We start from the raw sequence: 17036 nt of genomic DNA on the forward strand, positions 1-17036 counted from the left end.
TTACCTAGAAGCCTGAAGGTGCCTGGATTGTAGCAGCACACATGTTCACACATGATGCAGTATTAATAGTGCGATAAGGGAAGCCATGTACCAAGAAAACCAGAAGCTTCTTGCAGTTGGTCGGGGAGTGGATACAGGAATGAATCGAACAGCAGTAGTAGTGACAGGATACAGTTAAGTTTATTTCTGGAGTGCTTACAGGTTGGAGGTACATATGCATTGTCATATGAAGACTATAGAATGGACTTCGTTGTGGACTGCAGGTGCTTCCAAGAAATTACAGTGATACCATCCAAAGAGCCGGAAATTGGCCGGAAGTCTTAATATCGACGCGGAACCAGGCTAGATTAGAGTAAATACTGCAATCGAGTGGTCATTGAATCAAGAACTAGAAAGTCATACGCTTTGTTGTCGGCATCTAGTCCTGTCATAATAAACAAAAAATTGGACAAGAATGGCGATATATTTCGTAAAAAATGGGCGAGAGCATGTAAAAGTTAATTGTACATGCCAGGGACATGCCATGGATGTCGGAAAGATCGTGACAGATGGGGGGGTTGAAACGTTGAAGGTTCGGATTGGAACAAGATTTCCGGGATTATTGAGAACAATTCCTGCTGAATAGTATGTTGAATGGACATTGATTACAAAAGATAGTAGGGTATGCTCCTATGAGGTTCGATAGCCCAGCCAACCGTCTGGTAGTTCATGAGAACACGCGTTCGTGTTGGAAGCTGTGAGAGAACGAAAACCATCACGTGGCCGATTGCGTCCAATATCCTCATACATAATTAGAGAGTATTTTGGTGGCATCACCTGAGTTCACCGAGCATGAGAAAGTCATGAATCTGACTCGAGTCAAGTAATTTACATGAGGAGTTTGACTACTAAGTACGCAGCGATTGCGGTGGACCAAGGCTACCAAGGCTTACCCCACGTCCTATAGCTGCATGGTCATTTCCAACCATTTTTTCTTGCTGTTCTTTTGACCTCCGAGTCCTTTCATTCGCCTTTTCCTCCTCTTCACGCTTATATTTCCGTTCTTGTTCAATCCATGCAGCCACCCCCACAGCAGCTTCCTCCGCTTGTTTCTTGTATCCCAAAAGATACCCCTGGAGCTCAGCGACGGAGAATTCATGTGAAGGAACTTGAGATGCAAAAGATTTTGAGAGGTTCGTGATTGACTGCACATCATGATTTCCCTCGATTTTTCCGGTTAATGCACCTGTTTCAATCAATTCGGAAATACAGTCCGGTGAAAAGAAGCTCGTGAAAAGAGCCGCTGCTTGCTCTTTAGTCGCTAAATGGTATGGTATCTTCCGGTCGATACGCCCAGGACGAAGTAATGCGGGGTCTAAGTGGTCTATGTGATTGGTCTACAAGTCTCTCGGTCGGTGACGGGTGGGATGCGATGAAAGTGAAATGACTCACTGTGGTAAAGAATAGTCTGCCTTGCTCACTCCCAACTCCATCTATCACGTTGAGCAAGGTTGAGAGTGTCACGGTGACACTCCTCCAAATCCGCCGTCTCGCAACATTTATAATGTTTGATTGATCCTGGTCGGTATCCTCCATTGAGGGCAATGCACAATCAATGTCTTCAATCAGGAATATCGAATTTTTGGGGATTGAAGACGTGGCACGTTGTAAGAAGGAGTCGTCGACGCTGTAAAATGAAGAATCATCGGACTGCCAACAACGGATGCCTTATCTATACTCACAAATTTGATGCTAATGAAAGCGAATATATCTCCATACCCAGTTCTCCTGCCTAACAAAGGGTTTTATGAGTAGGTATTCATGCGGGCACTGGTGTGATAAATTTACCAACGCATATATCGTAGAGCCTGAAGACAAAATTCAAATTTAGAAAGACTGCAGAAGAAGCTGATACCTACTTTTACCACTTCCAGGAGGACCATAGAGAAGATAACCCCTTCGGTGAGGAATTCCTCGTTCAGTATACCAAGATTCTGTCTCCATAAATTCCTTTGCATCTTGCCGGAGAGAATCCAAAACTCCTTCTTGTAAAATGACGGAGTTGAACGGTCTGCGAAGCTGGCGCTTGACACTTCCCCATGTAGTATGATGGAGATGTAACTGTTGAATACAGTTGAAAGGCTTTCAGTTAGCAACTACACCGAAACATACAATATTACCATGTCATTGTCCGCCAAATGAATGATGACATCTGGCCTTGTGACTTCGACGTAGCGCTGGCGAGCTTCCTCTATTATAGCAGAAAGAACAGACATGTCCAAGGTGTAGACGCTGAAGAAAAGCGGGAAGAGTGGCTTGGAATCATTTCTACACTGATACGGAGAGGTCTACACACGATATGAAGATGGACTCAAAGCCAGAAGATTGTGGATGTGGAAGAATGAATGAGATTTCATTCTGTGGTTTAGAGCGCATGATTTCAAGCCAGTAGCCTCTCCATCGAAAGAGCTGAGGTTGGGAATATGTGGGAACATATTCGACACTCTCGGATTTGACAATCGAACTTTCACCGGTTACTGGAGAGCTAATACCCCACTTACGAGTAGAGCTCTTTGCGCTGACTTGAAAGTCGTAAGCGCGTCGCCAAACTTCCTGATCGTTCTGTAAAGGCATGTATCTCATTTCTCAAATGATACATCGATTGAGATGAGCGACACACCAAGAAATGCAATATCCACTCATACGCAGGGTCTCCCTGGTTAAACTGCGCAGTAATTGAGTACCCTGTAGATAAAAGACAGAATTGTATCACGATAATGGTGACCGCAAGATATACTAAGACTCACGTATCCGAAATCGTACAAAGAGCCATTGGCACAATCTTCTGCCTGAATGTAGTGAAATCAGCGAATATTCAGTTCCGCTACATAATGTTTGGTGGACCTACTTGCTTCGACTATTAAGCCAATAACCATCAGTTTGGCACTGTCAACGATGTAGGCCTTTGACAAAAAAGACAAAAGAGATGCGATGCCGTTAGAGAGCTGACTCCTGAGGTTGAGCCACAACGTCGACATATGTTTGTTCAGATCCTCAGAAACGGAAACGCGAGGAATCATTGTGGTGCTGGGAAACGGAGTCGTATATAACCTATCTGATTTTACGGCACAGAACCTCACAGAACCCGTACGAAAATGAGTCAAAACTGTGGAGAAGCGTCTAAGTGATCATTCTGTATCGGATTCGCAAGATGTCGATGAAACGTGTTAGCAAAGAGTGACTGAAGAGTCGATTTGGATGAGCGTCAATTGGTAAGTCGTTCTATTCCGCTGATAAGCAAGAGGCGAGTGAGATTCAGAACGCTTTTCCCGGCTTATCTGATCTGAAAGTGTTCCACAATTTCTGCCCGTAATACCTCCCTTCATCCTTCCATGCCACCTTGAAGCTTGAAAGTCGATAGCATCACATCCGATTGAAGAGAAAGTAAACTTGACCGCGCAGCAAAAGGTCAAAAAAGGGCCAAAATCGTCTGGGCTTCACAGGTACAAGGAGCATACAGTGTATAACCAGAAAAAGACTTGCTCGACCTTGCCCCTCCTTGCCCGCTTGCCCATTGACACACAGACACACCATACAGAAGGTCTTAGCTCTCCGCGGGCCCTCGGTATTTCGGTGTTCGTCTGGCCTAGTCTCAACGATTCAAAACGCACAAAATATCAATCATAATGGCCGGCTTTCAAAAATGCAACCGCAGGCTCGTTATCTATTTCTCTGATTGTTTTGATAACCAGTTGCCTCCACCCCTCGTCTCTACTCCTGGGCTTTCTATTTTGCCATTCATTGCATGTTTCTTCACCCATGCCGAAAGTTCGCTACAGCCTTCTCTGCTTGGTTATACCTCAACAGATCACACTCCTGACGCTCATCCATGAGTGAATATGCAATGTGAAGGGTTTTAAGGGTTCGTGATCGCCTATAATTGTCGACTTCACGATTATGATTATGATCTTCCGTGCTCTTCTGTGCGCAAGTTCCCATTGGATGTACATACCAGGATTTATTGACTTGGGAATTCAACTGTCTTGGCTCATCTTGGCACTCATGTAGTGACCCGGAGACTTTCATACCGGAACGTCAGTAATATATTGATTTACTTTGACCTTCTCATTGTTTTGAATTTGTGTGCCAAGTGTTCTAGATTCTACAGCTTCCTGTATAGAGCACTCATACAGCTGTATAGCTACTGAAGCTGTGCAAGCGCGTTCGGTTCCTGGTTTCTCAACGCATTTAAGCGGATACAACCGATCTAGGTATCGCGTCGCTGCAGTATCTCTGCAACGGTCAATTTTCTCTTCAACGGTCAACTTTCTCCTCGTTGAAAAAAGTGCACATGTTTGTTGTTTTCAATGGATCCTGACAGGGTCAAGGCGTACTTAAATAGTTGGGCAGCGCTGCATTGTGAGTACCCAAGTCTTATTATACGCACTATGAGGTTGCGATCCCCTGGCGTCTCATATGCAATCATAACCTTCGGTTTGGCCGGCTTGGTACACAGCTTATCGACGTTCCAATGGCCCAACCCTCAACTAGCTTATACGGATAAAATGATCTACGAGAGTGGTTTGAACCTTCTAGCACAAGGCTGCCCCTCACGAGATAATACAACGGTCCCTGCGCAGTGGCTTCGCATTGTCAGTTCCTTTATCTATCATTAAGCTCGTACTTAAACCTTGTAGGCATACCATGATATGTCGACGCACGATGTCGATGACGGAACTGGGGGGCTGGACGCATCGATTCAATTTGAGCTTGATCGACCTCAGGTGTTCATCCACTACTCATATAATTTCCTGTTCACCTCTAATGAGCTCGACATTTATAAAGAATATTGGTCAAGGAATGTTTGATTCGTTGAATGATTTCAGAAATTTTCTCTTTGCCGCTCCATTTTTTGGAAGTAAGTGCATTGAAAATCCAACTACTCGAGGGATGTTTTTTCACAGTACTCTCCCACAGTGGCAGATACAATAGCACTAGGAGCCGTATTGGCTGTCGCAGGATGCGGGGGTCCTCTCATCCCTTTTAGCGCTGGTCGTGTCGACGCAACTGAAGCGGGTCCAGCAACGGTTCCAGAGCCCCAACAGGATCTTGCCTCGCATACAGAAGCTTTTCGGCGTCAGGGATTCACACCTACAGAAATGATAGGTCTTGTTGCGTGTGGACACACCCTTGGAGGAGTCAGACAAGTGGATTTCCCCTTGGTTGTGACAGATACTGAAGTTGACGTTCAAACATTCGATACCACCACTAATTTCGATAACATAGTGTAAATAAGGTTCACTTTTTCTCTCCCTCATTTTTGGTCTAAAGAGGTTGCAGCGTATCCGAATACCTTCAAAACACGACTCAGAATATTCTAGTCGTTGGACCGAACGTTACCACCAGGTCGGACTTCCGCATATTCTCGAGTGACGGAAATGTAACAATGCAAAGGTATGTTCACTTGTTGGTTCTATCTTTTGCTTTGTTTACACCCCTAGCTAGCTTCCTTTCCTCCGACATGTTCAACGAAACTTGCGGGAACCTAATTGAGCGGATGATTAACACTGTTCCCAGTGGTGTGACCCTCGCTCAACCTATCTCCGAGCCATTCAACTACGTTGTCTCTGAGCCTTTGTTCTCGTATCGGAATGGTGCAATGTCCATGGCTACTACACTGCGAGTGGGTGTATTATTTCATTTCAATATTTCGACAAGTGCTTACTACGAAATCCCCCCAGATCGTCAATATCAGTGACAATCCTAGTCGAACGGTAAACATGCTCTGGGCCGATAGACAAGGGTCATCCTGCCCGTCCTCCGGATGCACCTCGCCATCGACAGGCTCTCTCCAAGCTTCCCTCGGTATCTTTGGTGGTATACAAGGTCTTACTGCAGACCGATACACGTTCAATGCGACCATCAACGCGACTACCTCAATCTCAAAGTTTTGGTTCGAGATTAACGAAAACGACGGCTCCGACCTCATTGTAGTAGACAATGGTGGCTCTGGCTTTGTGATCGGTCAAGATTCGGTGTTTATAGATAACGGTCGCAGCAAGTTTGTGTTTTTGACTGTCTCTGAAATTAGTTATCAGAGACTGGTTGTGGCGGTATGTGATTTGACTTGATTATTTGTTTTGAAAAAGGCCGAAATTGTTTCACGTTGAACCAGGTCCGTGGTGACACTTCTTCCAGCGTGTCAATTACTACATTCGATCCACATTCGGATGCTTCAACTCCTCCTTACTTGCCCACAATCATGACGACCAATCTACAACTCGACGACAGCAATCCGGTCGAAGGAGGATACACTTTCTTCACTGCAAATGTTACTGGAACTGTGACCTTCTTAAATATTTCTGGGAATGTCGGTGACGTGTCGTATGCCCAAGAGAACTTTGATATGACGGTGGTCGATTTTCCTTTTGCACAAATTTCTCAGTGAACCATGGATTGGTCCAGTGAAGTTTTTTTCCTGTCTTCAATTATTAAATTAGCAGATTAATATTTTGAATTAATTTACAAGCTCGGATTGTGTTTGCCTTAAACATACTTACATCCGAGATTAAGAAAAAGAAGGGACCACGTACGGAACCTGGTTTTATATTGTTAAAGAAATGGATGTAGTAAAAGAAAGCAGCCATATGATTGACACTTTTGTTACTTTGCTGAAAGAGTTACTGCGATAATTTGGTACTATTGGATGACAAGAGACGAGACGAGAGACAGAGTAGCACAGAGGACGGGAAGATGGAGAAAAATAGAAAGAAGACGGGGGAGAGACAGAAAAGGAAAAGGAGAATTTGGTAATTGGGCATGGCAATGGATAGAGAAGGGACATCAGAAAAATAGAGACAGATAAAGAAAGAGAGAATGAATGAAACGAAACGGAATATAGAGCATTAGCAACAAGCAAACACGGTAGAAAAACACGAATCCGATGTCGAACCGTTGAACGAAAGGTAAGTTGAACAAGTGTGAACGAGAGAAAAGAAACAAGTGTATGTTTTTATTTTGATCCGTGAAAATCATGAAATTGTACGTGGCATGCATGCTTTCGTCCTTCGTTTAGTTCATCTTTCAATATCCATCATCCCTTTATCATTTGTTCTCTTTATATTCTCTTCACTGCCCGTCTCACCTCTCGATCACCTCCAAGTGGGAGCGATACATACCACACCACATAACATAAAACCACATAACGACCATAAACAGTCGCATACGAGGAATAAGAGGAGTTTGAAGACGCAGAGAGGAAATGGAGGATCGAATAGCGCAGGGGGAGAGGGTTATTATCAAGCAGCCGCCCACCTCGACAGTCGCGATGGTTCTTCCCCTTCCTTCCTCTTCTTCTATCCCTCCTTCTTCTTCTCATTCTTTGGTTCCTTGTCTCATGAAGCCTGCTTCGTCCTGAACCTCAACAATGGCGCCAATCCGCTCAGTGCGCAAGCTTTTTTGAGGAATTCGTGCTGTTTTGGTTTATGAGTGTAGGAGGGTAGATAAGGAGGGGGTAGGAGGAGGAGGGAAGGATATAAGGACGTGGGCGGTGAAGAAGGTGGATTCAATCAGACTCCAAGATTCCCGAAAATAAACATCTGGAACTCACCTCCAACAACTCCCCTGCTGTCGCCCGACTCGCTACATCCACGCACAAACACACAGCGAGGAAGCTTTTCAATTCCCTTGATAGAGACTCGGGTTTCTTCAGCGTCGGGGTTCCGTTGGTTGCTATGAGGTAGAGGGCCTGTAGGAAAGAAGGCGGATGGGTAAGTCAGAAGACGAAGGAGAAAGACAAAAAAAGAAAGATAAAAGATGGAGTGATGGATAAACGAAGAGAAGACATGAAAGTCATATAATCCTCTATACTCACCTTCAGCGGTTCCTCATCCAAATACGGCGGCTCATTCTCGATCATCTCAATCGCCATGATCCCTAAACTCCATATATCAACTTTTGCGCCGTATTCTTTCTGTTTTACGACTTCGGGTGCCATCCAGTAGGGCGTGCCGACCATTGTTGCACGTTTGCTGTTTGGAGGAAAGGGATGAGGGGAATGAAGGGGGGGAGAGGGAAATCAGTACTATTATAATTAGGAAATTGACTACGACCTCAACCACATCAAATCTCATTCCACTCTCGCTCTTACTGAAACACGAAACTACGAAACTCCAACAACGTCCCAACCAAATCCCCATGATGACCACTTCCACAAAGACATAAAACTCACCTCTTCTGATCCGTCAACTTTGCACAAAAGCCAAAATCTGTGATTTTCACTCGACCGAACGAGTCCAGGAGGACGTTATCAGATTTGATGTCACGGTGGATGATATGTTGGGAATGCAAGTGGGTCAGGCCTTTGCATGTCTGTGGTATAGTATAAAATGGGTGGAGGGCAAGGAAAGGAAGGAAAGGAACAGAAAAGATTTGGTTTAACAGATAAATAAAAGACGAGGGTTTTTTTCAGTAGGATGGTCGAGCACCCCCAAAAAACCAAACTACCCACCTCGAAACAAATACTACTTATCTGATCCTCCTCCAACGTGTTATTCTCGATGATATCCGTCAACGCTCCTCCCTCCATATACTCCATAACGACCCACAGCTCGTTTGATTTAACGAGGTAACTATTGAAAAAGTTATCGAGGAAATCAAAGATTGTTCGTGGGATTGAGGATAAGGCTCACCTGTTCAGGAAATTCACGATATTCGGGTGTTGGCTTTCTTGCATGACGAGGATCTCGTTTACGATGAGTTCTTTCCTCGGTTGATGAGACAAATCCATTTCTTTGATCGCGACTTTCCGGCCAGTGGCGAGTGTTTTGGCGACGTAGACGTGTCCAGAGGCGCTAGAAACAAGAACGGCATGACGTGTTGTTGAGTACCAAATAAAGGAAAGAGATGGGAGAACACTCACCCCTGTCCAACCTTTTTGATCTTCGAATACAACGTCTTCGGGTCTTCATCACTAACCACACTCCTTAGCTTCGCCATAATCTGCACCTCGGTCATCGTGCTTATGCGTTTCTCTTTCTCCACTTTGGCGGTACCATTGGTACCTGTTGTGCCGTTGGCTGAGGAGCCGTTGAGAGCAGCAGCGGCAGCTGCGACGCCTGCTGAGTTGGGGGGTTTGTCTAAGTGAAAAATAGATAGATGGATAATGATGAGAGATAGATCATATAAGAAAACTGTTATACGCATACCTTTTCTCCCCCCATCCTCAATCTGTACCTTCTTCGCAGGCTGCAGTGGTTTAACCGGTGGCGCTGCTCCACCAACATTAGCTGGAGTCGATTTCGCCGATCCCGTACCACCAAGTGGGTTTGCAGGTGGTCTGGCACCAGCTGGAGGTTCGGGTGTACGGTCGCGAGAGCGGGATGTTGAAATCGGTTGGGTGGTGGAAGGATCAGAAAGCTGTTGTTGTTGTTGCTGTTGAGCTTCGAGCGCCTCCGCGCGCTCCCTCTCGATTCTCTCGACTCTCTCCGCTCTCTCCGCGCGTTCTGCACGGTCCCTATCACGACGTTCTTTTTCTCTTCTATCCCTCTCCCGTTCTCTCTCCCTTTCAGTTTCCCGCTCTCGTTCCCTATCTCTTTTATCTTGTTCAGCTCTATCTCTTCTCTCCTGCTGCGCCTTCTCCAACTCCTCCTTCTCTCTAATCTCCGCTGAAGCTAACGAATCACCTCTCGGCGGAGGCGCAGCACTCCCTGGCTCCCGAGGACCGACAGCTTTCTGCCTTGCACGTAGATCGGCAGAGGACGGGGTGTGTGCATGACCTGAAGTAGCAGTACCACTAGCCCCGAGACCAGGTGCAGCAGGTGCAGTTCGTTGCCCAGTAAGCAACGGTCTCGGCGGTGCCGGACGAGAAGCTTGTAGAGCACCAGGCGGAGCAACGAGTGGAGTGCGTTGAGGAGATAAGGATGACGTGGCACCGTTGGCTACGATGTCTGCTGCTCTAGCTGCTGCTGATGACAAAGGCGTGGTAGGAGTGTTTGTAGACGCCCCACCAAGACCTGTCCCAGCATTGAATCTCGCTGGAGAAGCCAGACCCAACGAAGACGATGATGCAGCAGCGTTAGCGTTAGCAGTGCTCAATCCAGCCAAAGAAACTCCTACACCCATCCCCATCTCTTCCATCTCCCTTTTCTTCAACCCATCTGTGTAGAATTCCAGCACATCAAGCACCGCCTGAGGGTCTTTCGCATAATCTTCCCTTGTAATCGCACTCTTCGTCAACAATTTACTCCATTGTTCTGGCATACCGGTGAACGCTCCAGAGATCGGGTCAAACCCGACATGGACCTTGTGTACAAAGTTTGTTGGTTGGGAAAACGAGGAGAGTGGAGTGCGGGAGTAGATTTCGTCTTGCCAGGAATACAATTCCTCGTCGTTTTTGAGGGAAAGGAAAAACCTCTTATTCGGCGCCGCTTCCAATAAAAGACAATACGGTTTGAGATCTGTTCTCTCGATGTTGGATACATCCTTGAGCGGGATAGTGGTTTGTGGAGTATAAGATGATTCGGATTTATGGAATGTGAGGGTCTGTTCTTTAAGTACAAGCCATTTAACTTTCCAGATCCAACTAGCGAACGTTCCGTCTTCTTTTACAGAGGCGTAGCCACTTCGAATTATCGAGGCATCGTCTGTAGCGGAGGTGCCTGTGCGGCGCAGGTTGGAGGAGCTGTTGTAGCTTGAGAGACTTTGTAGACCTGGTGAAGACATTCCTGATCCCGACCCATAACCACCACCACCCCCACCGCCTAACCCATTCGACGAGCCTGTTGCCGAAGAATCCACAGAATTCATCCTGCTGGGTGTACTGCCCTGAGCACTCGGGACTCCTCCGATGCCCGAATAATTGGAATTATACGCATTATACGCAGAGCTGGATGGAGCAGGCGTTGATGGGGAGTACGATAGAGCGCTGTTGTATCCTGACGAAGAAAGTGCCGCCGAAGTGGATGAGGAAGATGTGTTAGGCGTGTACATGGCGTTGTTGTCGTTGGGTTTAGGTGCAGGTCGTGAAGGTGTTAATGCCGTTTGTGTCAGATACGACATTCAACTTGTCGCTTGTTGTTGTATTATTACAAACAAACGTTTATCCGATCCTGGAATGATGGTAGAGTCCTCGGCGTCGTCGCTTACGACTGCCAATCACTAGGCGTGCAACGATGCAACGGTCTGAACGGTCCTGAGTTCGTAGCCTCTAACAGCGTCAAAGAGAACACTGAAGATGTGATTGATGAGCTTTGTTTATGCTTGTCTAGTGTTTGTGATAAAACCCTTTCGTAACCACCACGACCGTCAAAACAACAAAAAAAAGAGTAAAACAATCAATCAGCTTCAATCAGCAGGTAAAATCAGCTGGATGAGACCAAGGGAAGAAACCCTTGATTCCTGATTTACGATTGCTGAAGCGGCGAAGACTCAAGCGTAGGATTTCAAGTCCCAGGCCCAGATTGCCAGATAGAACAAACGTCGACAAGGAGTAACGATTCAGATCCCTAAGAACAACAGGGTTTGTTGTTTAGAGCGCTAGCGGGGTGAAAGGCCGGGGTCGGCGTTGGGATGACAAACGTATTTAGCCACCGTCCGGTATATGTCAAATTCTTCGGAAAACATTTCCCCCCTTTTCCAATTGCGTCTGGATCGATGTATTCAAGGTGTAATTTCTTCTTAATAAATGGGATTGTGGATCAAGCGGCGCGTACGATGCTCGAGCACAAAGATTTTCGCTCTCTCGCAATTTTCGAGGTGTATCCTTGATTTTACCTCTATTCATACGATATGTATATCTACAGTATAACCAATCCTGATTGAGATGCGACGAACGGCGGTTCTGTAAACGGTTATCCTCGAATAGTCAAGGAATATCTTGCAACTGTTCAAGATGCAAAGGTTGAAGGTGAGTCCAAGAAAGCCCCCCATCCGACTCGCTTATTGCCAAGCACCCTTCGCCATGCCTTCACTGGCTCCAATCATAAATATTCCCTTCACATTTCTTATCCGAAGTCTTGCTAATCCATGCCGCCCCATGACATCTTGGTTTGCAAGGACCAAGGGACTCCTCGCGACGATCATGGATCTCGTATGCCACTCCCGAATCAGGTATAGAAGAAAATGGGTATCGGAGCTTTGAGTTGTCGTCCGGGAATATGAGCGTCCGGGTGTGTTTCTTTTCACCAAAATACAGCATACCCTTTTCGCCGTAGGGTGAGTTCCACAATAAATGACTTCGGATGATGCTCTTTGCCTGTTCTTGGATTTTGGCAGCAGCGGTAGTGGTGGTGGTGGTGGAAGTCGCATTGCCATGATACTGGATAAACTCCTCCTGCGCAAACTTCCTTATACCCTCTGGAACTTTGGTATCCTCCATAATCTCTTCTTGGGTTAGAAATCTTACCTCCAACCTGCTCATCAGTGAACTTTTGCGTTTGTGGATAGAAGGTTCTGTCTGCCACTGTCGGAGGGATTGTTTCTCGGAATTCCCATCTCGAACTGCCACTGAAGGAATGGGAGTAGGTGAAAATTTCGGTGCTGCGTTCTCAGCATGTACGAGTTCATCTATGCGGGGAGTATCGAGCTACATATCAAAGAGTAATAAGGAAACATGAGATTTTAATGAAAAAACTCGACCTGGTCCGCATCCGTCACTCACCGCAAGAGGCATCGCACACGTCGATGTCGCAGAAAACAGGCTCAAAACAAACATGCATATCATGGCCGGAAGAGGAAGACGCATGATGATTTTCATACTTCGTTTAAGATTATACGTTTGTGTAACTTGGTATCGTCCGGGAGAGCTCAGTTAGAACTATGTAAACTCGCGGTGGTACTGCCGAAAGGCAGGGGTCGCAGAATGGAAAAACTGTGAATAGGCAATAAGTGTAATCGGTTTTCTGACCAGCAGAAAACTACTCGATGTTGACTAAGTACCACGGGACGGGGGCGAATGGTGCTGCAATTAGGCGATCATGCGATGCTGCAGATGCTGATGCAAATTTATAGGCTGTGCTTCGGGATCCGCCCGGAGCCGCCTCCCTATTAGTATGTAAGTACAAGGGCGTACATACATGTTTTGAATCTCAGTTCACTGACCTCAAGTAGACGAAGTCGAATTAAGAGAAGGCCGGCTTTGAGAAGTTCACACACCAGGATCAGCACACCTTCTGCATGCCTTCACACTATCATTACTCAAAACGCATTCTGCGCCTTTGCGTATCCCATTCTATCCCATTGCTATGGGATGTTATGTCACTGGGTGTCTTTCTGAACGCGTTTTGAGAGCAAAGGTAAGCGGCCCGATAGCCCTACACGAACCCAAGCCCAGGAGTTACTCGAAACCTCTAACCACTATGTATATATTAAATACCATTAAGTATCGTACCCCCCATGAAAAACACCAAAATTCTTTGTCACTGAGAAATTGACACGAAAGGAAAATCAACCACTGTCATGTCAAAGTTCTCTTGAGTATATGACACGCCACCGATATTCCCAGAGATATTCAAAAAGGTCACAGTGCTACTAACATTCGCAGTAAAGAAAGTGAATTCTCCTTCGGCCGGATTGCTGTCGTCGAGTTGTAAATTCGTTGTAATGATTGTGGGCAAGTAAGGAGGAGTTGAAGTATTTGTGTGTGGATCAAACGTAGTAATCGACACGCTGGAAGAAGCGTCACCGCGGACCTGGTTTAACGAGAAATAATGAGGATTCCACTGACAGTCTTGTACAAAGATGCAAAGATGGATCACATACCGCCATAACAACTTTCTGATAATTGATTAAGGAGCTAGAGAAAATCACAAACTCGCTGCGACTGTTATCTATAAACACCGAATCTTGTCCAATGGCAAAACTAGAGCCACCGTTGTCCACTATAACGGGGTCGGAGCCATCGTTTTCGTTGATCTCGAACCAAAACTTTGAGATTGAGGTAGTCGCGTTGATAGTTGCGTTGAACGCGTATCGGTCTGCGGTAAGACCTTGTATATCACCGATGAGACCGAGGAAAACTTGAACAAAGTGTGTGGATGGCGAGGTACATCCAGTGGACGAGCAGGATGACCCTTGTCTATCGGCCCAGAGCATGGTTACCGTTCGACTAGGGTTGTCACTAGGATTAACAATCTGAATAAATCTTCAATGTAAGCACAGCGTCAAAATTGAAATGAAATAGTACACCCACTCGCAGTGTAGTAGCCATGGACATTGTACCATTCCGGTATGAAAACAAGGGCTCAGAGACAACGTAGTCGAATGGCTCGGAGATAGGTTGAGCGAGGGTCACACCACTGGGAACAGTGTTAATCATTCGCTCAATTAGGTTCCCGCAAGTTTCGTTGAACGTGTCGGAGGAAAGGAAGCTATGTAACTATGGGTGTAAGCAAAGCAAAAGATAGAACCGACAACTGAGCATGCCTTTGCATTGTTACATTTCCGTCACTCGAAAATATGCGGAAGTCCGACCTGGTGGTAACGTTCGGTCCAACGACAAGGATATTCTGAGTGGTGTTTTGGAGGTATTCAGATACACTGTAGCTCTTCAGATGCTAAAACCGCAAGAGGGAGCGAGTCTCGCTTACACTGCGTTATCGAAATTAGTAGTAGTGTCGAATGTTTGGAGGAAGTCTTCAGTGTTTGTCACAACCAAGGGGAAATCCACTTGTCTAACTCCTCCAAGGGTATGTCCGCACGCGACAAGACTTATCATTTCTGTGGGAGTAAATCCCTGACGTCGGAAGGCTTCCGTGTGCGAGGCCAGATCCTGTTGAGGTTCTGGAACGGTTTCTGGTCCGGCCTCAGTTGCGTCGACACGACCAGCGCTGAAAGGGATAACAGGACCCCCGCATCCTGCTAGAGCAAATATGGCTCCTAGTGCTATTGTATCTGCCGCTGTGAGAGATTTGAGCAACATTCCTCGAGTACGTGGATTCTCGAACTACTTACTTCCCAAAAATGGAGCACCAGCGACAAAATCTCTGAAATCATTTAATGAGTCAAACATTCCTTGTCCGATATTCTGAAAAAATGCCAGGCTCATTAAAAATCAACAAATAATTGTACAGTCAATGAATACGAATACCTGAGGTCGATCGAGCTCAAATTGAATCGAAGCGTCCAACCCCCCCGTCCCGTCATCGACATCGTGCGTCGACATATCATGGTATGCCTACAGGGTTTCGGTACGAGCCTTGAGGCAAATAAAGAAACTTACGATGCGAAGCCACTGTGCAGGGACTGTTGAATTGTTTCGCGGGGGGCAGCCTTGTGCTAGAAGACCCAAAGTACTCTCATACAGCATTTTATCTGCATAAGCCAACTGAGGGTTGGGCCATTGGAAAGTCGATAAGCCGTGTGCCAAGCCGGTCAAATCAGAAGTTATGATCACATATAAGAGGCCGAGGGTTTGCAACATGTGTAAAAGAACTTGGGTATCGATATTGCGGATCTAGCTCTCTGGCCAACTATTTAAGCATATCTTGGTAATTTATTCCCTGAACCTATTGAAAACGACAGTATGTATTTTTTTCAACAAGGAGTAAGTTGGCCGTTGACCATTGCAAAGAAACCCCAGCAATACAATACCCAGATTGTTTGAATAAGCTTGAATACATTCAGCCTGAGTTCTGCGACCATCAAATTTCAAAACATATGTTCCCTTATGTTGGCTAGTTACTAGTAGACGAATGCACCGGGAATGCACTTGGGAGAGAAGACCGGAGGAATTTGGGTGGGAATTTTCGCGCTGACATCAAAACCGAATTTCAAATTTTGGACGTATTTGAAGTTGAACCAGCACTGAACGTGAACAGCTCTACCGCAATAAGTCGTTTCGCTTTAGTCTCGCGGGCCAGAATTCACGATGAGTGAAGAAAATTTCGTTCACTCATGGGAAGTCTGGATCTGACGAGGGAGGCCCACTGAGGGTAGCCTCGGAGTTTCAAATTGATCTAGGCGAGCGTTGGCCGAAGGTTGGCCGCTTACTGAGCTTAGCTTCCTTCCCACCGCCACTGCATCGATATCAGCTTGTGCTACAATGGCTCCTGAATGCATGAATAAAGTCTTTCCAGAGCCTGTGGGAGATGCCATAAAGACATCTTTCCCTTGATTCATCTCTAAGCCATACTTCAATTGTAATGAATGCAATTCAGAGAGGGAGGAGGCCGATTTGAGCACAGACTCAAACCATTCAGGAGTATTGATTGCATGTTTGTTGGTAGAATCTGGATTATTAAAAGGAGCAGAAGATGATTGCATATTACAAAGAGGATACGATATAAGAAAGCTGATAATTCAGGTTCTCATATGAAAGGTGTAGTGTATTGGGGAAGAGCTTGGTTAGAAAATTTGAACATGGCGCGCAACGCGCCTGCCAAGGTCAGCATATTTGACTCAGCTGACAATGGTTGGCTCATTGCGGCTTGATCTTATTACAAACTCCGAGGCTACTCTCAGTGGACCCCTCTTGTCTGTTTCAGACTAGTTTCGCTTGTCTCGGACCTTTGATATCTCAAGAGGACAGGACTCAAATTGGACCCTAATGGCTGAGAGAAGAAATAGCTGGTGTCAATGGAGGGTCATAACATTGTGGAGTCATACTGAGTTGGAGAAAGCTTGAATATAGCGTAGGTGACAAACAACAAACGACAATCAATGTCAATGAATGCTTATGCATTACAACAAGTGTTCGACTTGGCATAGTACCAGTTCACACCAGGATTGGCACGTCCTCCAGGCTCCGTGTTCCTTCATCTTAATCACTCAAAATACATTCTGCACCTCCACATATCCATTCATCCTATGTTGTCCACAACCCCATCCCAATCAGCACACTCAGAATAAAACATCCTTGAGATGAACTGTACCAGACATCCAACTGCTATTTTGTGCGCAACACCATTCTTTATCTTTTTACCATTTATTTACCTCAACACTCCATTGCTACCTTTAAGGTCACCTCAATTCGGACCATTGACATATGCTATGCTGGTGCACAAGGTGGACAGAATTTGGTTACAGTTTTCATGGAAGAATGGGTTTCTTGTGATGGTCAG

The 17036-nt window shown here is 45.8% G+C and overlaps 6 protein-coding genes across 6 annotated transcripts; 1 reads left to right on the forward strand and 5 right to left on the reverse strand.

Annotated features, from left to right (window-relative positions):
• Window positions 1-887: 887 nt before the first annotated feature.
• C8R40DRAFT_1060832 (P-loop containing nucleoside triphosphate hydrolase protein) lies at window positions 888-3017 on the reverse strand (the record flags this gene model as incomplete). Its single annotated transcript, XM_046225381.1, has 10 exons — window positions 888-1376; window positions 1432-1666; window positions 1722-1771; window positions 1828-1847; window positions 1899-2100; window positions 2160-2271; window positions 2336-2601; window positions 2660-2724; window positions 2787-2828; window positions 2888-3017. The coding sequence occupies 10 exons, from the start codon at window positions 3015-3017 to the stop codon at window positions 888-890; spliced, it is 1611 nt and encodes a 536-aa protein (XP_046079992.1).
• Window positions 3018-4427: 1410 nt separating this feature from the next.
• Window positions 4428-6427, forward strand: C8R40DRAFT_1177332 (heme peroxidase; the record flags this gene model as incomplete). The annotated part of the gene is made up of 7 exons (XM_046232663.1): window positions 4428-4631; window positions 4677-4763; window positions 4825-4897; window positions 4957-5266; window positions 5320-5662; window positions 5721-6092; window positions 6155-6427. The coding sequence occupies 7 exons, from the start codon at window positions 4428-4430 to the stop codon at window positions 6425-6427; spliced, it is 1662 nt and encodes a 553-aa protein (XP_046079993.1).
• Window positions 6428-7373: 946 nt separating this feature from the next.
• C8R40DRAFT_1060871 (kinase-like domain-containing protein) lies at window positions 7374-11037 on the reverse strand (the record flags this gene model as incomplete). Its single annotated transcript, XM_046225383.1, has 11 exons — window positions 7374-7451; window positions 7589-7726; window positions 7853-8009; window positions 8210-8349; window positions 8489-8609; window positions 8670-8831; window positions 8900-9098; window positions 9180-9326; window positions 9504-9632; window positions 10098-10637; window positions 10800-11037. The coding sequence occupies 11 exons, from the start codon at window positions 11035-11037 to the stop codon at window positions 7374-7376; spliced, it is 2049 nt and encodes a 682-aa protein (XP_046079994.1).
• An 807-nt stretch (window positions 11038-11844) lies between these two features.
• Window positions 11845-12832, reverse strand: C8R40DRAFT_802807 (uncharacterized protein). The gene is made up of 2 exons (XM_046236265.1): window positions 12638-12832; window positions 11845-12562 (listed from the first exon to the last, which is right to left on the reverse strand). Exons 1-2 carry the CDS (start codon window positions 12731-12733, stop codon window positions 11945-11947), a joined length of 714 nt encoding a protein of 237 aa, XP_046079995.1. The 5' UTR covers window positions 12734-12832; the 3' UTR covers window positions 11845-11944.
• Window positions 12833-13394: 562 nt separating this feature from the next.
• Window positions 13395-15397, reverse strand: C8R40DRAFT_1177335 (heme peroxidase; the record flags this gene model as incomplete). The annotated part of the gene is made up of 8 exons (XM_046232664.1): window positions 13395-13667; window positions 13738-14109; window positions 14168-14353; window positions 14415-14514; window positions 14565-14874; window positions 14929-15001; window positions 15065-15151; window positions 15197-15397. The coding sequence occupies 8 exons, from the start codon at window positions 15395-15397 to the stop codon at window positions 13395-13397; spliced, it is 1602 nt and encodes a 533-aa protein (XP_046079996.1).
• Window positions 15398-15864: 467 nt separating this feature from the next.
• C8R40DRAFT_1177336 (uncharacterized protein) lies at window positions 15865-16239 on the reverse strand (the record flags this gene model as incomplete). The annotated part of the gene is made up of 1 exon (XM_046232665.1): window positions 15865-16239. The coding sequence occupies one exon, from the start codon at window positions 16237-16239 to the stop codon at window positions 15865-15867; it is 375 nt and encodes a 124-aa protein (XP_046079997.1).
• Between the last annotated feature and the right edge of the window lie 797 nt (window positions 16240-17036).

This window comes from Lentinula edodes (genome assembly GCF_021015755.1).
Source record: "Lentinula edodes strain Le(Bin) 0899 ss11 chromosome Unknown C8R40scaffold_62, whole genome shotgun sequence".
Lineage (NCBI taxonomy): Eukaryota > Fungi > Basidiomycota > Agaricomycetes > Agaricales > Omphalotaceae > Lentinula > Lentinula edodes.